The sequence below is a fragment of the Halichoerus grypus genome, chromosome 11 (assembly GCF_964656455.1).
Source record: "Halichoerus grypus chromosome 11, mHalGry1.hap1.1, whole genome shotgun sequence".
Lineage (NCBI taxonomy): Eukaryota > Metazoa > Chordata > Mammalia > Carnivora > Phocidae > Halichoerus > Halichoerus grypus.
In genome coordinates, this window is record NC_135722.1 from 8,387,640 (window position 1) to 8,413,508 (window position 25,869).

The window sequence follows — 25,869 nt, forward strand, 5'->3', positions numbered from 1 at the left end:
TACTTGTTATCACAGAGAGGTAACTTCCAAGCTTTGAACATACTGGACCCAAAGAACCATTGTCTTTTATACAGATGATTTTATCTCCCACCAGACAATGTTCTACCTGTACTCTTTTAGGTTCATGCACTAAGAAACTGATCACATCCATCCAGTGAGGGATGGAGCTGGACTGGGGATGAGATCCAGTTTTACCAAGACTCTACCTTTGTTTCATCCTCATTCTCCAGGCATGGTCCTTCCTCAGGTCTGGAAGCTCTCTGTCTCAGCCTGTGGGCTGTGGGAGATTTTATTCTGAGTATTGGAGGTTTTGAGTTTAATTCTCCTGCCTCCTGCCCCACATATCTTCAAAATCTGGCAAATATCCTTTGTTTCAGGCAGGTGCTCTTTCTCGAATTGGACTTTGTCTTCTCAACACCATGAGACTGCTGAAGATTTCACTCTTTTATTTAGGAGCTTGCAGGAGTCTGTAGCTCCTCATGGCCATCAAAAGCTCCATTGGTTTCTCTTTCTCCCAGTAGAGTCTCTTTGCCTGAGCTAAACTTTTGTGCCCAGAATTGGCAATTGCCCCAGGGAAGAATATTTGGGCAGTGATCCTCAGCTCATTCAGGGAGGAAAGCCTCTTCAGTCTCTGAAATTTTAGTTCATCTCATTCATTCATAGCATTGCATTTATAGCTCTCTGCTATCTTTAAAAAGATGATTCTTGCAATTTTTCTGTTTGTTTGTTTTTTTTCTTTTTCCCTTCTAATTCTTGCAGTGGGAGCACTGACCTGCTGAAAACTCTATATCTTGGTTGGAAACAGAGCTTTTTTTTTTTTTTTTTTTTTTTTAAAAACTTATTTAAATTCTAGTTAGTTAACATACAGTGCAATATTGGTTTCAGGAGTAGAATTCAGTGTTTCATCACTTACATACAACACCCAGTGCTCATTAGATCAATGCCTTCCTTAATGCCCATCACCCATCTAGCCTATCCCACACCTCTCTCCATCAACCCTCAGTTTGTTCTCTATCATTAAGAGTCTCTTATGGTTTGTTTCCCCCTCTCTTTTCCCCTCCTTCCCATATGTTCATCTGTTTTGTTTCTTTTTTTGTTTTTTTAAAGATTTTATTTATTTGACAGAGAGACACAGCGAGAGAGGGAACACAAGCAGGGGGAGTGGGAGAGGGAGAAGCAGGCTTCCCACGGAGCAGGGAGCCTGATGCAGGGCTTGATCCAAGGACCCTGGGACCATGACCTGAGCTGAAGGCAGATGCCTAACAACTGAGCCACCCAGGCGCCCCCATCTGTTTTGTTTCTTAAATCCCACATATGAGTGAAACCCTATGATATTTGTCTTTCTCTGACTGACTTATTTCACTTAGCATAATACAGTCTAGCCCCATCCATGTTGTTGCAAGTGGCAAGATTTCATTCTTTTTGATGGCTGAGTAATATTCCATTGTGTGTGTGTGTGTGTGTGTGTGTGTGTGTGTGTGTGTGTGTGTGTAGTGGGATCGAACCCTCTGTTGTGCTCATTGGTAGGGAGTCTGCTTGGGATTCTTTCTCTCCCCCTCCCTTTGCCCCTCCCCCCACTTGCACACTCTCTCAAATAAAAATAAATAAATAAAATCTTAAAGAAAAAGAACTTCTGGTTTTAATGGGCTACTAAAGAATAATCAGACTGCTATATTCATTCATATGTTTACTGAATCCTTACCTTGTGCCAGGTTGGGCTCTAGGCGTGAGGAATTTAATCACCATCTATAAAAGGGGAATTGCCAATTTAAGCCTCCAGCTCAGACCCATATGGGCAACAATGTACTTGACATCAGAGGAATCTCAAACTCAACACGTACAAAATTGAATCAGGGATCTTCCTCTAATCAGGATTCTCCTGGAGGTAAGCGGCAGAATTCCAAGTCAAACTGGTTCAAGCCATAAAGGAAAGTTATTGGCTCAGTTAACTGAAAAGTTCAGGGTAACTTCAGGCCTGGCTGATAGTAGGGGCTCACATGATACTGACAAGACTCAGTATCCGTCTTTCTATCTCTTGCTTCTGCTGGCTTCGCTTTCAGGCCTACGTTCCTCACATGGTCACCAGCAGCCCCAGGCTTACATTCTTCCAGCTCAAGCAACACCAGAACACACAGATCTCTCTTCCCGATAATTCCATCATTAGCCCCATGCTTGACGCTTGCTGACTTTGCTTGGGTTTTGTGTCCAGCTATGAATCAAGCATTGTAATTTGAAGGAATATTCAGATGGGCCAGATCTGGGTCTTGGGCACACTCCTGCAGCTGATGTTATTTTCTGCTAGCTTTGCAAACTGGTGAGAGCCTCTTTTCTGAGAGCTCCATCAAATGTCCAAAGGAGAGCCATCATCAGCCTGGCTTAGGACTCATGGCCTTTTCCAAACGAACCTCTGTGTTCTCTTAGTAGGCCTGGGTCCAGATCTGCCAGATGTAGTAAATAAAAATAGACATTCAGTTACATTTTAATTTCAGATAAACAATGAATAACGTTTGAAGATCAGTATGTCCCAAGTATGCTTCCTGTACTTTATTTGGCAACCATACCTGACTTATACCAACTCTTCGATGTGGGGGCTGAGACCAGTCACACCCAAACCACTTGGTTGGAGTGTGAGAAGAAGAAGAATTTCAAAAGGGAAAATGGCGGTGCTGTTTCCAGAAAGAAGCATGGATGTGGGCTGCACAAATATTTGTCCTTGCTCCTCCATGTACGTCTAGCTCATAGCAACCTTTTAGCCCTTCCCCAGCTCCTTTACCCCTGGAACCTCCCTCTCCTTCCCCAGTCCGTCCCCTTGTTTTGTTGAACTTCCTCTTGCAGGAACTCTGGAATCTGCCTCCTTTCTGCATTTCCTCCACCAGCACTGTATTCCTGGTGGCTCCTCATTTCTGTCCTGGTCCAATTCCATAGACCTCTATCCAGTCTTCCTGCCTCTACTCTTTGTTCTTCTGCAATGTATTTCCACAGTTATCTTTTCAAATTATAAATCTGATAATCACACACACACACAGTGCTTAAAAACCCTTCAGTTACCTCCCCTTGCACTTAGAAAAAGATGGAAATCCTTAACAGAGCCTTTAAAACCCTGCATGTTTGGCCCTGCCTCACACCATACCTCATCCATGCTACTTTACTTTTGTTTTGTTTTTAAAGATTTTATTTTGAAGCAATCTCTACACCTAACATGGGGCTCAAACTCACAACCCTAAAATCAAGAGTTGTACGCTCTACCGACTGAGCCAGCCAGGTACCTCAATACTTCCTTTCTTCTTCTTCTTCTTCTTTTTTTTTTTTTTAAGATTTTATTTATTTATTTGAGAGAGAGCATGAGTGGTGGGGTAGGGTTGGGGAGATATGGGAGGGGCAGAGGGAGAAGCAGACTCCCCGCCGAGGAGGGAGCCCACCACAGGGCTCAACCCCAGGACCCTGGGATCATGACCTGAGCCTAAAGCAGACGCTTAACCTACTGAGCCACCCAGGTGCCCCAGTACTTCCTTCTTAATTGGAGTCTGTTCCCTTTGCACATGCTAGAATGCCTGGAATGATCTTCCTCACCTGCACTCACCTAATCCTCTCCTGCCCTGCCTTTAGATCTCTCCATTACTCTGACTTTCTCAGGTGAGTCTTTTTCTGACCACCTAGACCCACGGCTGGACCCACTTTTTCAGAGCTCAACAAACTTCTCCTTGAGTACAATCCACAGAGACCTTCCCCAGTGCTCCCAAGACCTCCGAAGTGTCCATGGGCATCTTTTCCCTGCCTCCTCTGGAATCCTGTCAGAGCTGCCTTCAACTCCTGAGATCCTTCCCTTCTGGAATAATCCTGCTACTCTGCTTCTATTAACCCAAGCTTTCAAACTCAGTGGCCCGCTAATTCTCCCACAGCAGCGAGAACAAAAAACAATACACCCTCTCTCCCTGAAAAAAATGTTAAAATCAGTTTGAGTTGGGTTTTCTGTCATTTACCACAAAAGTGTTCTGACTCATACTAAGAGCTAGGATTAATGAAGCATTAAGCAACCATTGGCATGCTCTGCGTTGGGTGACAGGTTAGAGAAAAGGGACAGAGGAATCCCAAATGGCCAGTTTTGACACATTTAAAGAGGGCCAGGAATGAAGGCCTTGCTAGTCAATTACTCCTTGTTCTCCATTTCTGCTTGTGGCCAAATCAAGGAGTTGGACCATTGTGGGACTTGTCCTAAGTAGGGAGGAGAAGCACTGGGAAGACTAATATCCTCAAATGTTTATGTCAGATCAGAAAGAGTAGGACACTGGGACCATCTTGGAGACATCCCTGCAACCAGGAGCAGGGGACCCAGCAGCAGGCCAGCATCTGAGGCTCATTCTGAGGACCTTTGGATGCATCCATCCATGGCTTTCTGTACTGGTGGGAGCCCAGGTTACTTGAACCTTGGCTCTTAGGATTATCCTTCCTTTGGATAGGGGCACGTAGGTTATCCTGTATTTTCTCATTGATCATGTTGCCCCAATTAATTGTACAGCGTGCTTCATTGGGCCATGTCCTCCGGAAGCTGAATCAGAAATCAGAGAGCCAGAGCTAGGATTTTTATCTGTGAGTCAACCTCGGTGGCAGTATCTGTAACAGATGTTCAAGAAACAAGAGTTGAATGAAAGAGTAAAAGAAAAAATAAACGTGCTTGAGAATAAACTGTATGGTGTGGGGGAAGCGCAAGAAATTTGGAAAGTTCCAGGATTAACACTATAGAGGGATACCATTTATTTAAGCCTTACAAACATGAAAGTCATTGATTTATGTTGTTGATGGATACATGGGCAGTGAAAGTATCGGAGTGGTATGGGAATGATAAGCAGATCATAGGGTGGGTTCACTTGGGGAGGAGGGAGAGAGGGTAAGGGAGCAGGAAGGCTTGCAGAGGGGTCCTGTCCCTGTGCTTTAATAAAACCACCCTTTTTTTGCATCAAAGATGTCTCAAGAATTCTTTCTCAATTGTTTGCTCCCCGACCCCAATGTTTCACATCATTATCACTTTCACTTCAGTGCTGCCCAATTCGAATTGATTTTTGCTCAAATAAACACCTAAAATTGTAATATGCCTCAGTTTATCCTTTCACCCTTCTGGTCATCAGGAGGATCCGAAGAAGACCCCCAAAGGCCCAGGAGCAGCGAGCAGCCAGCCGCACGGGCTCACTGAACTCATTGCTTTCTCCCTGGCTCTGGAGGCAGTGGGGTCCCTCTCTGATTTGACCTCCTTGGGTTTTTGTGATTAAAAGACCTCTCTGAATTTCTTCATGTTTCTTTCTCCAGGCTGGGTCCGGGGTCAGCTAATGTAAAACAAACTGGACTGAGTCCAGGATCAGACTAGGTCCAACTTAGAAACTGGACTGGGTCCAAGGTCGGACCGGGTCTGAATTAAGCTGGACTGGGTCCAGTGCAAGGCCTCGTGTAACAAGGGGAAAAAAAAGAGAGAAAAAAATATGTTCCTCTGAATCCAAACAATCTGGGCCTCTTCTACCTGGGACCCCAGCTAAATATAGGTATAAAAATTATGGGCCCAGAACCTATGTTTTTTTGAACCAGTGGGCTAACCTTACTAAAGATCATCTGGAAATTCCTCTAGAGAAAAAGGATCCCAAATTTTCCCCAAAACAATGGGACGCATTTTTTTTTTTTTTATGGGTATGAAGAAGCTGCTAAGAAACTAGGTGAATAAGGGCACTTGAGTGGCTCAGTTAAGTGTCTGCCTTCAGCTCAGGTCATGATCTCAGGGTCCTGGGATCGAGCCCCACATCGGGCTCCGTGCTCAGCGGGGAATCTACTTGTCCCTCTGCCTCTACCTCTTCCCTCCCTGTGCTCACACCCTCTCTCTCTCAAATAAATAAATAAAATCTTCAAAAAAAAAAAAAGAAGCTAGGTGAGTAAAAAACTGCATCTTTAAAAGATTCTTTACAAAAGCCAAATGAAAACCTTAAGCAACAAGTTGATGGTGAATCTATGGTGCACACTGACTAACTTGTCTGAGAGCTCCTTCCCTTTACCTCCTCTCTCTAAATATTCTGAACCTACGAATCCCTTTACTCAATTGCCTTTTCATTCAGAAGATGAGCTAGAATTTTTTTAATCTGTTTATTATTTTTTAAGATTTTATTTATTTATTTGAGAGAGAGACAGAAAGCACGTGCTTGAGAGAGCACAAGCAGGGCAGAGGGGCAGGGGGAGAGAGAGAAGCAGGCTCCCTGCTGAGCAGGGAGACCGATGCGGGACTCGACCCCAGGACCCTGAGATCATGACCTGAGCCGAAGGCAGATGCTTAACTGACTGAGCCACCCAGGCCCCCCATCGACTTATTTTGGAAGTAAACTCTACCCCCAATGTGGGGCTCAAACTCATGACCCCAAGATCATGACCCTACATGATCTACCAGCTGTCAGCCAGGTGCCCCAGGAATTTAGAATTCCAGTTGCAGCTTACCATCTGGGGCTCCCGGATCTCTGCCGATTTATTAATATTACATTAAGACCTGGTGTCACCCAAAAATTGATGCCTGAAGCCAAATGGGAAGACACTGAGAGCGATATTAAAGACCCACATAGTACTCGCTCTGCCGAGGATGGCCCAAAACACACTAGGAAAATAGCCCAAGACCTACTGATAAAATATTTCCTCAAAAGACTGACGGGTCTATCATCCAATCTTGCAAACAAAGGAAAGATGAACCAGTCTCAGACTATAAGACAAGATTGGAAACACTTTTTGTGAAACACTCTAGGCTTTATGACACACAGGCACAGAAAATGCTCTGACTTCCTTATTCATTAGCAGGCTCGGGTCAAAACTCAGTGGCCTGATAAAGGGACAGAAGCTGGGCTGCAAAGCCACCCCTCTCGCTGAGCATTTTGAAAAAACCTCAAAGCCAGATACAGTGCAAAAGCCAATATACTTACGGCCCTGAAGATACACAACAGCTCCAAGGGCGGAAGAACCTCCATGCACACATGTCAGGCCAGAACCTAGAGGTCCCCCACACAGGAATACTGCACCCCGAAATGTCTGCCTGCCTTGTAAACGACCAGGGGCATGGTCGCTAACACCCCCTGTCGAACCCATCTTCTCATAGACCTCCATCTACGAATCCAGATTGTTTCTCCACTGGGAGAAGTCTTGCAAAATTAGATCACCAAAATAATCATAAGCATTGATGGGGCTCCGAGGGCTCCTCAGGTAAATTGCTCCCCGTGACGCCTCTAAATGAGCAAGGGGACGCTAAGGTAAATGTTCACGGAGGAGCCTGTTTAATACGGCGGAGCCCAGAGCCTCTTTATCTACACAAGACCCTGCTTTCATAAAGGGGCAAAGCCCTCGGAGTAAAGAGAGGATTTCTGTCGTGGGGATTTCTTTTTTTTTTTTTTAAAGATTTTTTTTTTATTGATTCATTCAAGACACAGAGATACAGAGAGAGAGAGAGAACATGAGCAGGGGGAGAAGCAGAGGGAGGGGGAGAAGTAGGCCCCCCGCTGAGCAGGGAGCCCGATGCGGGGCTCGATCCCAGGACCCTGGGATCATGACCTGAGCTGAAGGCAGACGCTTAACCGACTGAGCCACCCAGGCGCCCCTGTCGTGGGGATTTCTAAGCAAATTCAAAGTGTACCTGTATCTAAACCAATCCAGATGACACTAGGACCATTTTTGGGGACCCATACGCTCCTCCTGTGTGGCCCTGTCCCAGTAAAACTGTGAGGACGAGATCTGCTTTCTAAATTGAGGAGTCCTATAAAATTTAACTCAGAAGGAAAAATGACCTTCGGGGAGCCCAGGTGGCGCAGTCGGTTAGGCGTCCAGCTGTTGATCTCAGCTCAGGTCCTGATCTCAGGGTCGTGAGATTGAGCCCCGTGTGGGGTTCACCACTCAGAGTGGAGTCCGCTTGGGATTCTCTCTCTCCCTCTGCCTCTGCCCCTCCCGCTACTCTCGTTCTAAATAAATAAATAAATAAATAAAATCTTAAAAAAGAAGAAGAATTTAAAAAATAAAATAAAAAAGAAAGCATAAGAGCCCTGATCTCTCAAAAGTGCCTGAATGCCTATGGGCTTTTTCTTCAACTAACAAAGGCAAAATTAAGAGAGCTGAACCCGTACAAATATTCCAAACCCCTGCCTAAATTGACTTAATATCCACTAAAACCAGAAGGTATATAAGGGCTCTCACCAATTGGAGAAGACTAAATGAAGCAAGGGCTGGCTCTTGCAATGCTTCCATCTTACCCATTAAAAAAAAATCAAACAGGGGCGCCTGGGTAGCTCAGTCAGCTCAGGTCATGATCCCAGGGCCCTGGGATCCAGCCTGGCATTGGGCTCCCTGTTCAGCAGGGGAGTCTGCTTCTCCTTCTCCCTCTGCCCCTGCTCATGTGCTCTCGCTCACTCTCTCTTTCAAATAAATAAATACAATCTTTAAAAAAAAATCAAATGAACGAAGTTGGAGTTTTTCCAGGATCTGGGTGCAGTCAGTAAAATTGTGATTCCAAGGTTCCCTGGAGTTCCAAACGCCCAACACCTTGCTGTCTAACGTACCTAGAGACTCAGAATGGTTCGCAGTGGTGGATCTCAGCTCTGCTTTCTGTAGTAGCCCAGCTGACAAGAAGAATCAGTATTTATCCACCTTCAGTTGGAAAAACCAGCAATATACCTGGATTGCTGAAGGCCCATCCTTATTTTTCACAGGTTTTATTTACATCAGGTCTTGGCAAACTTACAGCTCCCTAACAACTCTACAGTCACTTGACATGTAGATGACCTACTGGTAGATTCCCTGCCTAGGAGGGAGGCCTAAGAAATAAATTTGATTTATCCATTATAGCAATTAGCTTGCAAAGACCATAGGCCTCCAAGGAAAAACTGCGGTTCCCAAAAGGCAAGGCCCACAACCTAGGACATGATTTGATTGCAAAAGGCAGTCTCTCTTTCACCTGAAAGAATAAAGACTATCCCAGACTTCCCCAGACTCACAACTAAGCGGCAATTAAGGAGTTTCTTTGGACTTGCAGGATATCGTGGATCTTGGGTTCCAAATTTTTCTCTGATCACGACTCCCCTGTATGAGCTTACAAGGATCCCAATTCCAGAGCCCTTACCCTGGGAAGATAATCGTGCCAACTAACATTAGCCCTGCAACAAATTCTCGCCCTAGGGCTCCTAAATTATACTAAATCTTTTATCTCATTTGTCCTCAGCATGATCAGCAGGCTCTAGGAATTCTAACAGAGCAGCATGGAGGAAAACATAGACCAATTGCTTACTATAGCTTACAGTTAGACCCAGTAGCCAGACCATATCCAAACTGTTGGAAAGCACTAGCTACAGCCGCTAGACTGGTGGAACTGGTATTAGGACAAGACTTATACTTACAAGTACCCCATGCTCTCTGATCAGGCTCAATGTTCTCAGCAGGCAGACTTATATCTTATGAGAACCTTCTCCTCTCATCTTCTAACCTCCATCTTAAGCAGTTGGCAACTTGTTCAGCCAGCTCTGCTACTCTACTTCCCTGCCTGACAACCGTACGGACCACCGTACCTGGGTGGGCGTGAAGTCGTGGCTCGCACTGACTTACAGGACACACTGGAAAACCCAGATGTGATATTCTTGGTCGATGCATCCCATGCTAAGAATTCACTAGGGAAATATCGAGCACAATATGCTGCAACACCTCAATATAAACTATTGGAAAGGGGGGTGCCTGGGTGGCTCAGTCACTTATCAGGTCATGACCCTGGGGTCCTGGGATCGAGCCCCACATTGGGCTCCGTGCTCAGTGTGGGGAGCCTGCTTCTCCCTCTGCAGCTCCCCCTGTTTGTGCTCTCACTCTGTGTGTGTGTGTGTGTGTGTGTGTGTGTGTCAAATAAATAAATAATATCTTAAACTATTGGAAAGGGAAATCTTCCCCAACTTAAGTCAGTGCGATGAAGCAAAACCAGATGCCCTCCCTCAGGCTTGTCAGCTATCCAAAGTAAAATCAGTAAGATTTATAGTGATAGCAGATATATCTTTGGGATGGTCCATGACTTGGGCATGTTATGGAAACAGAGAGGGTTCCTCACTTCTAACAGAACCCCCATCAAAAATGGGCCCCAAGTAGTAAATGAACCACTCCCCGCTATTCTATTCCTTAGCAATTTGCAATGATTAACACTAAAGTTCATACTAGAAAAACAGAAGCTGAGTATCAGGGAAGTACTCTAGCGGACTTCTATGCTACATCGGCCAGCACTAAAATTATTCCAGTAGGCAACTTGAATGAACGAGGGTGCAAATGTAATACTAGATGAGGACTCACTGAGGGCCCAGAGGGCTGCCGGGTTCTTTTTGAATGCCATCACTAAAAGCCTACATTCTGCAACTCATCGTGGGACAGATAAAATGACCCAAATTACGAAAAAGTAGGGGTGGGGGTAACTGCTCCGGTGTCGCATAATTGGTTTACCAATTTTGGTTACCAAATTGGTCAGCCAGTTTCTGAGCTGATTCATCCAACCCATAACCCTGGAAAGACCGTTAAGGTAGTAGATGGAGCATTCCCACCACCTACTGGGCCATGTGAAGACTTACAAATGGATTTCATTCAATTGCTCCCTGCAATGGGTTATCAATATGTTCTTGTGATTGTATGTTCTTGGGATGGATTAAAACCTTCCCATGCAGAAGGGCTGACACCACAACCACGACTAAGAAACTTTTAGAAAATGTATTTCCTTCTGGGGTATCCAAAGATAGATCTCCAGTGACAGGGGAACCCATTTCACTGGGTGAATAAGTAAAGAATTAAATAAGGCTCTGCTGACACAATGGTATTACCATCGTCCTTACCATCCTCAGTCATCTGGTAGAGTTGAACGGACGGGTGGTTACTTAAAACTAAAGCTACCTAGGGGCGCCTGGGTGGCTCAGTCGGTTAAGCGTCTGCCTTCGGCTCAGGTCGTGATCCCAGGGTCCTGGGATCGAGCCCCACGTCAGGCTTCCTGCTCCGCGGGGAGTCTGCTTCTCCCTCTCCCTCTGCCTGCCGCTCTGCCTACTTGTGCTCTCTCTCTATCTCTCTGTCAAATAGATAAATAAAAAAAAATGTTTAAAAAAAAAAGAACTAAAGCTACCTAAATTAACAAAACCAACTGGATTGCCACAGCCAAAAGTTCTACCATTGGCTTTGATGGCAATTAGATCAACACCTATGGGAAAGCATAAAGTAATGCCTTATAAAAGAAACAGTAACAGGAAGACCCATGTCTTTGGCTGATATAAACCCATGTGTTTCCTGTACTCACAAATTCTGATATGACTCAGTATTGTAAAGTTTTAATTCATTATGCAAAAGTGTATTTCCACCAGGTAAAGGAAGCTTTCTGTGATCCTCCTACAGATAGTCAAAACTTCCACAACTTAGAACCTGGAGAGTGGGTCTTCTGGAAACAACACCTGGAAAGATTGCCCTTGAACCTCGTTGGAAGGGGCCACACCAGGTTCTCCTCACTACCCAGGTGGCAGCCAAACTTCAGGGACTTGAAACTTGGGTCCACATCTCCCAATTGAAAAGGGCTCCTCCAGACTCTTGGAACTGCATTCCAGCAAGAGATGTAAAATTAAAACAGACTGGGGAGATTCCTCCCCAGAAGCAGTCAACATCTTGAGGCAGACAGCTCTCCCAAGATCACTGATCAAGATCTTCATCTCCAATATGAAATCTTTATCCCTTTTATCTATTTGCTATTGGCTTTTCTCTCTATTAATGCATGGGAAGACAGCACTATAATTAGAATTTCAAAAATAAGACTACTGCAGGAAACTTCGCTAACTGCTGGGTTTGCCATGCCATGCCACCGTCAGGACGTAAAGGGAGAAACCCCCTTAATTCACCCTATAAGTAACTTCACTGACATCCCACATGCCACTGTATGCCTAAACTTCCCACAGGCCCCTTTTATAAAGTTAAAATGCTAAATCCACAGACCCTCATTCTTTGCCTCAATTTAACCTAACCCTGGGATGGGAAAATGAGATCTGTTGGAGAGAAGAAAAAAAAATATATATGACATTGCAGAGCAGTCAGTGTTAATCAGACCATGTTTAGACTTGCTTTTGGGCCCATATATTTCAGTGGTCTTTCAATATGCGATAATACAGTATTTGAATCTTGGTTGAATGATGCTAACACCTCTATACCAACCAATGGGTCCATACATGCTAATACTTATGACGGAGCCCTAGGTACACCCCCTGGTGTTCCCTTGACCCTTCATCATACCTCAGAAACTCAACATTGGTCCACTCCTTTGAATTTATACTATTGACCAAAAAGAAGTTTACCAGCAGATGTATCCCTCTGGATAGGTGTCATTTGGACAGTCCCTTCTTCCTTCACCTGAAATTAGTACAAACAAATATGTGATTAAAAACTTATCCTTAACCTTGACAACCATCGCCAAATCTACTGCTAAGGCCATGGTTGGACAACAGACGTCCCTAAACTCTGTTGCTAATGGGGTTTTAGATAACAGAATTGTTTTCGATTACTTGCTGGCTGAAAAAGGAGATGTCTGTGCCACAGTAAAAACCTTCTACTGCACCTGGACCAACACTTCCGGTTTTGTAGAAATTCAAATACAAGAAATTAACGAACAAGCTACCTAGCTAGAACAGGTTGATACCTCATCAGGTACAAGCTTTGACTTAGGTGGTTCCAATTGAATTGGCTCATGGGGGCCCTGGCTAAGATCAGACTTCAGCTTCTCATCCTACTCATAGTCAGCATTTATCATCTCTCTGGTGCACTGAGTTCTCTCCGAGATCGTCCACGAATGTTTGCAGCCATCAGCACATCAGACAGTCTCCCTGCTCCTGGAGAAACAAGAAACAAGACTCACAACAGGGGCACCTGGGTGGTTCAGTCGGTTAAGCATCTTCCTTTGGTTCAGGTCATGATCCCAGGGTCCTGGGATTGAGCCTGCTCAGCAGGGAGCCTGCTTCTCCCTTTCCTCCAAGCTCGTGCTCGCTCTCGTTATTGGTGTTGCTATCTCTGTCTCTCTCACTCTCAAATAAATAAATAAAATATTAAAAAAAAAAAGATGCACAACAGACAAACGGTGAAAGTAATTCTCCAATGGATTTGACATCATAACCATGAGTTTCACGATAAGGTAAGAACAATTTAACTCTGATGATGACTGAGAGTGGTACCAATACCGAATTTGTGGTCAATCTATTACCATGCAAGGATGACCAAATGGAAACAATTGTTAAATTCAACAAGGAGGCCATTAGACTGAGGTGGCTCTCACCCCCTGGCGCCTATGTAAGCAAACCCAAATCGAAGCCTGTAAATACCTCAAGGTGACTAAAATGAGACCAAAGGACAACCGATTGCCAACAGCCAACTAGGGTTCAAGCTATAGCCAATCAATACCTTCCTTACTTTGCTTCCGCCTCTTCTCTATTAAAGTTTTTCCCCAGCTCCTGTTGACGGAGTGCTTCTAACCACTTCTGGTTTGGCGCTGCCCCACTTGAATCGATTTTGTGCAAATAAATTCCTAAAATTTTAATATGCCTCAGTTTATCTTTTACCAGACCTCATTCTCTCTCCACCCTCCAAATCTATGTTTCCTTTTATATCCCTGTCCCCCTGATCCCAAGGCTTGGGAGTTAGCCTGGGCCTTTCTCTGATCAGCACAGTGAGTCCTGCACCAGGTCCTGTGGATTCTACCCTCTTGTTGGCTCAATCAAGGACAGCAGCTAGCCTCTAAGGGGGCCTTTGTTAAAAATTAGTGAAAAGGGCCCCCTTGGGGCCAGTGAATTAGGGAAAGATGCCCCTCTGAGTGGAAGCAGCTTTCAGGTGCTTGCCTAACACATTGCTCCTTGGTGAGAAGAGGTATCCTCTCTTGGATGGCAGACACTGGGGTGCATGACTCACTTGGGGGCACAGGGGGCCCCTTGTGTGCTGGGAAGATTGCACGCACATCCTGTGGCCCCACTTGAACCTTTTGCCTCCCCTCTGTTGGCCCTGCAGCAGCTGCTTTAATGTTATTCTTACCGCAGGCATGGACTGCTTGCCAGAGTCCCCATCTTTCTCTCCTCGCTCCCTCCCTCGTGGGGGGGGATGTGAATCCTGTGAATCCACAGGACGATCAGGGCTGCCTCCAGAATGCCTTGCACACTGGCTCCAGGCACTCCTCATGCCTTCAGGACAAATGCAGACTCTTAGCCCAGCACCCAAGGCCCTGGCCCTGCTCATTCCTGTTTCCTCTTCTGCCTCTCCCACAGGAAACCCTCCATCACTCGGCACTTCCCTGGCCTTGGCTAGGAAAGCCCTAGCTCGTTTTTCCTCCTGGCAACCTGTCCTGGCCTTTCTAGACTCGTCTCAGTATCTTCCCTCAAAGTCTTCTCAGATGGGGTGGCCTCCCTCTTGGCTCTTATCACCCTATGTTGCAACTAAGCCTGGCTAACCATTAGGCACTGAGGACATAGCGCCTAGAACCCATGAGATCTATAGGGGTCCATGGAAACATTTGAATTTACTTTAAAATCAGAAGAGAAATGTAACATTCAAGGGTCAGAGAAGAGGCATTAATTTTTCTCACATCAGAGAAAATAAAGAAGTTTGTAGGGCCCACAAAAATCTATTAAATCTTTTTTGTTGTTTTTTTTAAATAGAGGAAGATACCCGTGGAGGCAAAAGTCCATAGGTCCCATGGAAAGCCCCAGGGTGGTCCTGGTTACCACTGTTTCCCCATCCCACAGTAGACCCGGTAAAGGAAAGATCTGCTAGGAAGGGCAGATGAAACATCTCCCCTCTCCCCGCTGTGTTAGGTAATTTTTTCAGTGATGAGAGTGAAGCTTTATCTTCATAGGGTAGCTCTGAGGATCAGCTGGTGAGAATGCTTCAGGACTACAGAGCTGGGAGCTGTTTCTGGAGCTGTGCGGGATGCGGGCAAGGAGAGAAGCACCACACATTAAAAAATGGCTCCAGGTGGCTTTGATACCTTTCTTTTGGTAACAAATAAAATGATCTACTGAAGGGTGCCTGGCTGGCTCATGGATAGAGCGACTCTTGATCTGGGGGTTGTGAGATCGAGCCCCACGTTGGGTGTAGAGATTACTTAAAAATAAAATCTTAAAAAAAAATTATCCTATTTATACCGGTAGAGAGAGATCTGGCAGGACATATAACCAAAGTGTCTCACAGTGGCCAGCCCTGATCGTGGGTTCCCTTTGTGATTTTTTTTTTTTTTAACCCATACTTAGGAGCATTTGAAGGTCAGGTCTGTATCTCATTTTCCCTTTGTGGCCCTGGGCTCAGCACAAGTGAAGGACATAATGAACGAAGGAATCCCCCATCTCATGGCACCGCCCGGCAAGCATCAGCACCAGGGCCCTGAGTCCCGAGAGGCTGAAAGCAGTGCAGCTCCTCCTTGAAAGCAAGGCCAGAGGTGCAGAGAACAGAGCTGTAGGGCCGAGACTCAGTTTACCCAAGGTGATATCTCTCGCGGGTCATCGTGGGGACAACAGCTCCAAGTGGTGACAGACACCTGCAGGCACTTAAGAAATTTTGGTTCTGGGCCGCTCTTCGCGAACACTTAGGGGATAGGCTTCCTGTGTTCCAAGTAATTTAATCTATCCCATGGCTCCCGATGGGCTGGAATTGTTTCCTTTTTATAAGCGGTTGCTGCGTGTTAAGTCATAAACAGTATCAGTCTTGTCTGTCTCGTTCACAGCCCGGCGCCTACAAGCGTGTTGGCACACAGTAGGTGCTGGGTGGGCGAACGAGTCTGTCCAGGGTTACTTCTTTAACGGATCGCTGGGTACCTCCCCAGCGAAAAGCATAAAACCCAACTCTAGATAATAAGACCCTGCATGGCCTCCGCACCCTGTAATTTGGATCTCTAGGAATCGCCTTTGTTGTGGGCGACCAACCCCAGGCAAAGCAAGCACCTGCTCCTCCAGCCGGTCCTCGCGGAAAGACCCCAGGCTGCCGCGCCCCTGGCTGCTTCTCCGGGTCCCTTCTCTCTGCTTCCTGGGAGCTGGGGCCCCCGAGGCATCCCGGGGCTTACGGCCAGGGTGCGCCCCAGCGCTTCGCAGCCGTGGGGGCGCGCGTCCCGAGGTGCCCGACACCCCGCCCGGGGTCAGCGTTCTTTGCCTCCTCGGGCCGGGCGGGGGTTCTGGGGCTGCGTCAAGGGTCTCGTCTGGCACCCCCCCCCAGGCCTCCGGGGGCCGGAGCCTGAGTCACGGCGGCGCACGCCCTCTCCTCCCGGCTCTCAGTCTGGGGCCCCCTCCGTCCCGCAGCGTCGGGCCCCGGCACAGCCGGCTTTCCCCGAATCTACCGCGCGCCCCCCTCTTCCCAGCCCGAGTCTCTGCGGCCGCGGCCCCCGCCCCCGGCCGGCTCTCGGGGAGCTCCGCGCGTCCGCCCCTCCAATGGAGGAGCCCGAACTCCCGGCGCTCCGGGGCGGCTCCCGCGGGAGGGGGCGCGGCCGCCCCCGCGGCTCCACCCTCTCGGCGGGGCCGCGGCCATCTGGGGCCCCTGCCAGTCGCGTCCGCTCTGGGGCCCGCGCCGAGCTCGCGCGGGAGGAGGCACCCCGGCGGGGACCCGGGCCTCCCACCAGGCGGTCCCCAGCCGGCGCCGGTGAGGGGAGCCAGGCGCTGAGATGCCCCGAGGGGGCAGTGGCTGCGAGCTGAGCCCGGGTGGAAGCGCGTCGCAGCGGACGCGGGCGCCCCTCGCCACTTCGGTGACCCTTCAGGAGCCGGGACCGGAGCCCCGGAGGCGGCGGCGCGGGCCCGCGAGGGCGGCGAGGTCTGTGCTCCTAACGTCCGGGGCGGGCGCCGGCTGCGGAGCCTCGGGCCAGCTCGTCGCCTCCCGCCTCTCCCCCCCAGCCCCCCGCGAGCTGGCAGGAGGAAATAGCGCGCGGCCCCTTTAAATTTACCCAGGAGCCCTTAAAGGAGCCCCAGGGGCCCCAGACAGGAGTCCCCACCCCGGTCCAGCCCGCGCCGCCGAGCGAGCAGCCAGCCGTCCGTGCGGCCAGCCACCCCGTGCATGCGCCCCGCGCCCCGGGGCCCCGAGCACCGAGCGCCCCGCGCGGGCCGCCGCCGGCCCCGCGGCCCCGCGCCCCGCCGCCCCGGGGCCCCGCTCCGCAGCGCAGCGCATGGAGCCCGGCGGGGACCACCGGAGCCGGAGCGGCGGCGGCAGGGGCGGCCCCGGGCCAGCAGCGGCCTCGGCACGGGGCCGACGGCTGCCGCCCGCCGGATCGAGCGGCGGCGCGGAACCCGAGGAGGACGACGGCGGTAAGAGCTGGGGCCGGCGGCTCGGGCGGGGGCCCCGGCATGGGGGGAGGGGAGGGCTGCGGCTCCGGGCTCCGGGCCCCTCTCCGCCGCCGAACAAAGGGGGGGACGCGGGCAGGGCGGCCGGGGGCGCCACCTGGCGGGCGCGGATCGCGGCTGCAGGGCCAGCGGGGGAGCCCCCCGCCCAGCTCCCGGGGTCCGCCCGCGGGGCTCGGGCGGATTCCCTCCCACTTAAAGGGCCTTGCAGCCCCCGCCTTAGAGGCCAGGTCGGAGGGTCCCCAAAGGACCTGGCCCGGCGCCACGGGGCACGCGCTGTGGGTTGTTGGACTTGCGCCCCCGCCCCTTTCTCTTTCAGACTCCCAGGTGGTCTCCCTTATCCGGCTGTCTCTTAAAAGTCTGCCCAGACTGGGGGGGGTCCCTTTCGGGGGGCTTCCCCCCCAGAGGAGCTGAGCTGGGAACTCCGCTGCTTTAAGTCGGGCTGCTCCTCCCCTCCCGTGGCCTTGCTTACAGACAGGAAACCTTTCTCTCCCCCCACCCCCCCGGCACGTTCTTTCTAGGAAAGCGCATGGCTTGCGCCTCTGGGGGCCCCACCACTACCTTGACCCACCGCGGGTAGTTTTTAAAGGGATGGGCTCGCTCACAAAGGCAGATACCCCCTCCTGTCCGCGCGTTATCGCCTCCCTTCTTTTCAGAAATTTTTGCCACAATTTGTCAGCTATAGTAGGACCAGCCCGTCCTCCCGGTTCGCTCTTAGAGGACGCTGTTTCTTCATTCCCCTGCTGCAGGGTCACCGCCTTAAGACCCGTGACGGTTCTGTCCGGGCTAGGGAGACTCTGCCCTAATCTCGGAGCTCCCCTCCCAGAAACTCCCCATCCCCTTTTGTTTTTAAAGAATCTCAGCTCCTCCCCTTTTTTGGGCTCTTAAAGGGCCAATCCACCTTAGACTAGCTTAGATCCGGCGCTGGAAGGATGCTTAGAGACCAGCTAGCTACCCAGTGCCTTTTCAGACAAAGAGTCTGAGGCCCAGAGAGCCACATGACTTATCAAAGATCACAGAGCAAGTTACCAGTGAAACCATACTGGAACCGAGGTCTCTGACTTGGAAGCCAATGCTTTTTGCTTTGGATCTACTTAAATCAAAACAAACAAAAAACCACAATGGTGACAGGAGTCCTCTCTGGTCCTGTCTTTTGTTTCTCTGACCCTGAGATTCTCCAGTGGGAGCACGACCACACTTGTCCATTCAGCTTATGTGGCCAGGAAACCCTTTTCTAAATAAAATAGGGTCCAAGCTGCAGGGAAGGTGGGGGACTGCTTGGGGTGTCAGCCTGTTTAGCAAAAGGGCACACTGCTGGGTTAGTGTGCTGTGCTTGGGCCTCTCCATGCCTGCCCCTTGATTGCTGGGCAGTGGCCGGCTCTCTGCCAGAGCAAAAAATAAACCCCCAGAAAGACTTAATGGGCTCCAGTGGGTGGTGGCCACTCCCTTCCTCAGAATCTTCAGTAGCCACTCCGGTGGCCCTCCTGCCATCCCCTTGCAGGGTCATCGGCTCTCCCAGACTGTAGGGAAGTCAGGGTCCTAGAAACTCCTTTCCCTGGAGGTGTTGACAGCTTTGTCATGGGGATCCCTCCCATGGGTGCCTGCATTTGGGGAACTGACCATGCTTAGCCCCGGACTCTCAGAAGGCTGCCTTTAAGGCATTATTGGAAAAAGGGAGAAGATGTTTGGGTGGGGCCCTCCTGGCTGGGGCCTCAGACGGGTGGGTCCCGTGTGCAGCCCTGGATGCAGACAGATGCCCCCTTTGTTCTGCCACTGCCAGCTCTGCTCTGGCCGTAAGGGCCCGGCCTGCTGCTCTCCTGGCTTTCCCCTCACAGCCCGCCGCCAGAAAGGGGGCCGAACAGAGCTGGCTGCCGCCTTGGCCTTCACCTTATTTTTTAAAAAGTCAGAGCTAGTCCCTCAGCAGTGCTCGGCATCCTTTTGTTCTTGGTCCTCTCTTAAAGGGTCCTCACTCTTTGTAAAGGGCCAGTGTTTTGACTCCAGGCTCTCCCACATCCCTTTTATTGCTGTTGTCATCCCTTTCCTCCCCCCTACCCCCTGCCGAACGACCCCTCCCCCAACCTCCCTTTCTCTGCAAAATCCAAGCCCTGGGTTTATTTCCTGGATATCGGGCATTGAAAACTGTCTCCCCTTTTCCCCCCCTCTTCAGGGCAAGATCTTCAGCTGGAAGGGGGTGCCTTGGGGTCCTGGGGGAGTGCCCCCCTGCCCTCCTCCAGGGCCAGGGGCCCAGCACCTTCAGGCAGGAAATACTCAGACCACTGTGAGGCCCGGGCCTCGAGGCCTGGAAAGAGCCGCATTCCCGGCCGTGACCACCGGCGGTACTACCACGACCACTGGCGGCTGGAGTACCTGATGGACTTCAACCCTGCCCGCCACGGCATGGTGTGCATGGTGTGCGGCAGCTCGCTGGCCACGCTCAAGCTCAGCACCATCAAACGGCACATCCGCCAAAAGCACCCCTACTCCCTGCACTGGAGTCCCCGGGAGAAGGAAGTCATCAGCAACAGCTGGGATGCCCACTTGGGGCTGGGGGCCTGTGGAGAGTCCGAGGGCCTGGGGGCCCAGGGGGCTGAGGAGGAGGAGGAAGAGGAAGAGGAAGAGGAGGAGGATGGGGCTAGCCTGCAAGCTTGCCCACCCAAGGGCCCAGGTAACACAGGACATGGAGAGGCAGGGGCCTGGGTGGCGGATGGGGCCCGGTGGGGCCATCCCTGGCTTCTCAGCCAACAAACTCATTTTCTGGAGCGAGTCACCGCTCTGTGTGGGGCGGGGTCTGCTTATTGCCCTTACTGTACAACATCGGGGGAGGGACAGTGAGAGGAAGGGGTCTGCACCATCTCTGATAGCCTTGGCCTTCCGTGGTTTTAGAAGGATCAAGGAGAGTGGAGGTGGGGAGGATAGGCGGGGGAAAGGCTGGGAGTAGAGGGTGCTGGAAAGGTATGGCTCGACAGTGAAGTCCAGGGAAGGGGCTAGAATCTGGGTGTCAGGGAGGAGTGGGTAGAGCTTCGGGTTTGTGTGCAGGACGATCGGGAGGTGGAGGAGTTCAGGCCTGAGGAGAGAGGAAGAACAGGGCAAAGGTTAGGCTGGGGGCTCAGAGTCAAGAGTGAGGGAGAGGCTTGTGGAGGACCTGGCTGTGGCGGGGCGGGGGGGTGGGGAGGCTCCCTGGAGGGCCAGCATCTCAGTTCCTTCCCTCCCTCCAACCCTTTCAGGCAAAGCCCCAGCTGGTGAGGGCAGCCGATGCCAGCGGCGAGGGGGCCCAGTGGCACCCCGGGCTCGGCGTCGGCGCCTCTCAGCCTCCCGGAGGGCCGGGGGCAGCAGGGGGCTGGGGGCCCGGCGCCTGGAGCGGAGGCTGAAGGAGTCCCTGCAGAACTGGTTCCGGGCAGAATGTCTCATGGACTATGACCCTCGGGGGAACCGGCTGGTGTGCATGGCCTGTGGCCGGGCACTGCCCAGCCTGCACCTGGACGACATCCGTGCCCACGTGCTGGAGGTGCACCCCAGCTCCTTGGGGCTCAGCGGCCCCCAGCGCAGCGCCCTGCTGCAAGCCTGGGGTGGCCAGCCCAAGACACTGTCTGAGCTCACTCGGTCCCCACCAGGTGCGAGGCCCCTCCCAGGGCCGAGACCCACCCTCCATATTAGGGCTGCAACGCGGGGTCTGTGGCCAAAACCGGGAGGGACTCCTCTCTACACCCACCCACGCAGAGACACACACCACACACCCCACACACCCCCACACCGGCTGGGGCCTGTAGATTGGGGCTGGGGTGAGGACCCCTCTACGTGGGTAAGGGCAGCCCTGCCACCAGGCTGAGCCCGTCTCCCTCACCCCTTCCCCAACAGACGATGACCTCGTCCCCCAGGACCTGACCAGAAAGAGCCGGGACCCCGCCCCCACTGCTGGAGCCCTGTCCTCTCAGGATCTCAGTCCCCCAGACGTAAAAAAGGAAGAGGCTGGCTGGCTCCCTGAGAGGCCCGGGCCCGCAGAGGAGGAGGAGGAGGAGAAGGGCGAGAGGGTGGGGGTTTCGGGCCGGTCGCCGCAGGGCCGTGACCGCCGCCGCCGCTACCAGGAGCGCTGGCGGCTGGAGTACCTCATGGAGCTGGACGGCGGCCGGCGCGGCCTGGTGTGCATGGTGTGCGGGGGCGCGCTGGCCTCGCTCAAGATGAGCACCATCAAGCGGCACATCCGCCAGCGCCACCCGGGCTCCACGCGCCTCAGCGGGCCTGTCAAGGCCCTCATCGCCCAGGAGTGGAGCGAGAAGGCCGCTCACCTGCTGGCCCTGGGGCTGCCCAGCCCCGAGTCCCCCGGGGACCCTGCCGCCCCCGGCACAGCCGCAGCCTCCGAGGAGGGGGGAGGGGAAGAGGAGGAGGAGCCAGAGGAGGAGGAGTGGTGGGGTGAGCTGGCGCAGGGCCAGAGCAGGTGGCGCGGGAGAGCGGGGGCAGGGACCCGGGCCAGGCAAGGGGCAGAGGGCTGGGAGTGCTTGGGTGGAAGCGGGCGGGGAGAGTGGAAGGTTGAAGGGGAGATTGGGGAGGACGGGGCAGGAGGGCCAAGGTGGGCGGCTGTGGAGCTGAGGCGCGAGACGCGGGCGGCTTGCCCTCTGCCGGCTCCAATGCGGTCCTTTGTCCCTTCCTAGGCGATGTCCCGCTTTCCCCAGGGGAGCCGTCGGAACGGCCCGCCGAGGACGACGAGGACGACGAGGACGGCCAAGAGCCCGGGGGACTCGCCTTCCCGCCGCTGCCCCCTCCCCCGCCGCCGCCCCCGCCGCCGCCGCCCCCGCCCCGCAGCCGAGAGCAGCGGCGGAACTACCAGCCGCGCTGGCGGGGCGAGTACCTGATGGACTACGACGGCAGCCGGCGCGGCCTGGTGTGCATGGTGTGCGGGGGCGCGCTGGCCACGCTCAAGGTCAGCACCATCAAGCGGCACATCCTGCAGGTGCACCCCTTCTCCATGGACTTCACGCCCGAGGAGCGCCAGACCATCCTGGAGGCCTACGAGGAGGCGGCGCTGCGCTGCTACGGCCACGAGGGCTTCGGGCCGCCGGCCCCTGCGCCGCGCGACGGCGGCGCGGACCTCAAAGCGGGCGCCGTCTGTCGGGCGTAGCGGGCTCGCGGGGCGGGCCGGGCGGCTCCGCCCTGTGCTCCGCCGGCCCTCGGGCCCGGACACCCTGCTTCCCGCGGCCCTGGCCGCCGCCGCCGCTGTCCCCCGCCCCGCTGGCCGGGCCGGGCGGAGATAGGAATTGGGTGGGGTCGCCGGCTTCCGCTCGGAGCCCCGGAGCCCCCCGGGCTGGTCGGTGCGCTGCGGGGAGCGCGCGCTCCCCTCGGATGCGGAGCCCTGGCCCTCCCCGCGCTGGGCCCCACGTTTCCCGAGAGGCCATCGCGGCCTCCAAGCGTGTGTGCGCGGAGGGCCTCTAGCTCCCGCCCGCGCCGGGCCCGGGTGGGGGTTGCCGACAGTCAGTATTAGGTCCCCAGGGCTGGGGGAGGGCAGGAGGGCCGCAGGCCGGGGCCCAGGTCTTTGAGGCGCTGCACGCCGGCAGGCACGGCCCCCGGGTCGGGGGCGGCTGCTGCCGGGTCCTCATTGGTATTCGCGGCCGCTCGGAGGCCCGGACTGCGGACGAGGGCCTCCAGCGGAGGGCGGGGCGACGGGGCTCGGGAGCCCGCCCGGGCGGGGAGGACGTTTGGACCGCGGGCGGGCAGCCCGGAGGCGGGGGCGGAGCTGGGCGGGGGCCCCCCCGGCAGCTGCGCCAGCCTCCCAGGCGGGCTCTGGGGACAGCGCGCCCCGCGGCCCCTTCTGCCTCCCCCGCTCCTGCCGCGCCTTCCCGGACCCCAATCTTGTAAAGGGATTAGCACTTTTCTCCTTTGCTCCTTTCCTGCTCCGAAGACCTCCGTTTTCCCCCAGACTCAGTCAGGCACTCCTGCTCTATCGTCCCCGTCGGTCCGAGCCCGGGGCACTGGAGGTCCCGGCAGTTGGCGTTCTCTTCCCGTCCCCTCCCTGTCCCCCTTCGTACACGTTGGACGTGCCACCCATTCTCAGTCCCCAAGGGCCTGGGGCCGGGCCTCGGCCTTCTTTTCTCTTCCCCGCGGCAGCGCCAGGCCCGGTGGGGCCGGGAAGGGGCCCCGCGATCTCCCAGGCAGGTCCGAGTGGGATGTGTAGATTCATTCTCCTGTGGAGAACAGGTGGCCCCGAGATCAGGCCCTTTTTGCTCTTTGTATTTTATTTTGAAACTGTATTTAATGCTTTTATATGAAAGGGGGAGGGGCGGGGAGAGAGCTGTCCCAGTCACCCTTATGTGCAAATGTCTTATTTATTATACGTGTATCAGAGATAAGCTGTGAGGTGGTGGAGGAAGGACCTAAAGGAGGAAGGAGTGAGGACAGAGGTGGGGATGGGGGACCCCAAACATCCCACACTAATGTGTGACTCTCCAGGCCTCTCTGGGCCCGTGTGTCTGCTCTTCACATGGCCAGGCCGGTTCCTTTGGTCTTACAGCCTGAGAGTGGGGAGGTGGGACTTGAGGGCGAGGCCTGGAAGCAGAGGAGCCCTGGCACCTGGGGCCCGGGGCTGCCTCTGTGGGCGGGAAAACAGACAGCAAAGAGGAAGCCCTTCCTCATCCCAGCACCCCCAGGCCAGAGCCCACGGTTCAAGTGCCTCAGGCCCAGTCCCCTTGACTCTTCCTGATTGGGAATTGGATTTTATACCATGGATTTTATAGCATTTTTATATAACTCAAAATTGTCAGAGTTGGAATGACCTTGGAGATCAACCAGACCCCGCCCCCTTGACACCTTCCACAGACAGGTAGCGAAGTTCGGAAACTGAAATGATCACACACAGCCAGGTAGGAGCAGTATAGAACTAGAATAAAAAGCTCAACTCCCGACTCAGTGTTGTTTGCACTACACCACACTGCCTCCCAATCTCTGGTCAATTATTAAGATTTCTTTTTCCCATGGGGCTTGCCGAAGGACGGCACGTGGTGGGTGCCGCAGTCCGTTAGAGCGCAGTGACGCTCCGGGGGATGGCAAAGACCTGCACGCCTCTCTGGGATCAATGTCGTCCAGGGCAGCTCTGGCCACCACGGGCTTCAGCTCCAGCTCCAGGGTTCGGGCAGCAGCCTCCTCCCTCAGAAGTTCAGGAGCAGGGCTGATGGCCACCCGTCCCATGGCCTCTCCAGGAGGCCAAGGGCTCTGGCATTATATTTTCTGTTGTAGATGCCACCAGGGACAGCATTCCCTGAGAAGTGAATTCCATGTTTGAACCTCCAGGGGTTTTGAGTCAGTATTAAGAGCTTGAGAACAGGGATTATGGATGGCACCTGGCTGGGCACTGCCATTCTTTTATTTTCCTTCATGCATGTTATTTTCAGATCCAGAATGAGTCTTTTATCACTTTTTGCTACTTACCTGTTCAAAAACAGGAGGCAGATTGGGGTGACCTATTGTGGTCACCCAAGCCCACTGCTAAAGTTCAGGTAAGCCAGGACAGAGAGCTGGTCAGGAATGGCTTTTCCTTTTGACAGACAGGGACGGAGGCCTTGGGAAGATAGGAATGAATGTCTTCATTGAGAGGCAGCCCCAAGCACTCCAGGGGGTTCTCAAAGTGTGGCCATTGGACCAGTAGCATCACATTCGGAACCTACTAGAAACACAAATTCTTGGGCCCCATCTCAATGAATCAGAAACTGGGGTGGCACCCAGCAATCCTTTCTGATAAGCCCTCCAACGATCACAAAGCTGAAGATCTGCGCAGGAGTGGGCTCAGTGCCACTGCAGTGATTCCTGCTTTGACTGCCCCTACAGCCTCTTGGGTTGGGGGGGTCAGGTGGTCCTCCTCTCTCTGTGCCTCCTCCTTGCCTTGGGAGTCTGACATCAACAGGTGAAGTTTCTTCATGAATTTTTTGTTAATGGTATGCTTGCTATTATGGCCAATATGTAAATGTTACTCTGAATCCATATTTATATGCCACGTTAGAGACATTACTCGAACATTTGTATGTGTATTTGTGAAGTTGTTTGCTTCAGTTATTTTTAAAAAAATTCAGCCTAAGTTTTCTAAGAGGTATGTTGAATAAATTTTTTAAAATCCAGCTTAAGGGTCATGGCAGCCTTAGTTTTGGGGAAGAATAAATCTGAAGGGATAAAGTTCTGATGTATGTGGTCTCCACTTTCCACGGTGACTGACTCTGTGATGTATAGGCTGCTTCCCGCTGCAGGCAGGCGACCCTCCGAGGTTGGGGTGCGGCTGAACTGGGACAGCAGACCCTCTGGCCCCTTCCACTCCTCATCCTCTTTCTTCTGAGGTCACCTCTTAAGAGGGTCGCTGTGATCTTTCAGAAAGCAAACGCACAGCTTTGCTCTCCTATGGAAATTCTGCAATCTTGGGAATCATTACCAATCTCAACTATTAGTTGCTTTTTAAAGCCTCAAAAGTGGAGTGGGGATGGGGGCCGGTGGAAGCCTGGTTCTTACTTTACCCAAACTGTATGTATAAAGAATAAAGTTAGCAGAATGACACCACAGTCAC

At 52.6% G+C, this 25,869-nt stretch overlaps 1 protein-coding gene and 1 long non-coding RNA gene across 2 annotated transcripts; one reads left to right on the forward strand and one right to left on the reverse strand.

The window, feature by feature from the left end:
* Positions 1 to 675: 675 nt before the first annotated feature.
* On the reverse strand, positions 676 to 22,295 carry LOC118541023 (uncharacterized). Its single transcript, XR_013442294.1, has 3 exons — positions 22,180 to 22,295; positions 1,703 to 2,438; positions 676 to 807 (listed from the first exon to the last, which is right to left on the reverse strand). It is a non-coding gene; the product is annotated as an uncharacterized LOC118541023 (long non-coding RNA).
* ZFTA (zinc finger translocation associated) lies at positions 16,536 to 25,864 on the forward strand. The gene is made up of 5 exons (XM_036100418.2): positions 16,536 to 17,303; positions 19,504 to 20,001; positions 20,561 to 20,947; positions 21,192 to 21,743; positions 21,983 to 25,864. Exons 1-5 carry the CDS (start codon positions 17,165 to 17,167, stop codon positions 22,447 to 22,449), a joined length of 2,043 nt encoding a protein of 680 aa, XP_035956311.2. The 5' UTR covers positions 16,536 to 17,164; the 3' UTR covers positions 22,450 to 25,864.
* Positions 25,865 to 25,869: the final 5 nt, after the last annotated feature.

Excerpts from the sequence above, each read along its gene's own strand:
- ZFTA (XM_036100418.2), top strand. The coding sequence starts at position 17,165 with ATGGAGCCCGGCGGGGACCACCGGAGCCGGAGCGGCGGCGGCAGGGGC. Across the intron at positions 20,002-20,560 it reads TTGCCCACCCAAGGGCCCAG|GCAAAGCCCCAGCTGGTGAG; the intron begins GTAACACAGGAC and ends CAACCCTTTCAG. Across the intron at positions 21,744-21,982 it reads AGAGGAGGAGGAGTGGTGGG|GCGATGTCCCGCTTTCCCCA; the intron begins GTGAGCTGGCGC and ends GTCCCTTCCTAG.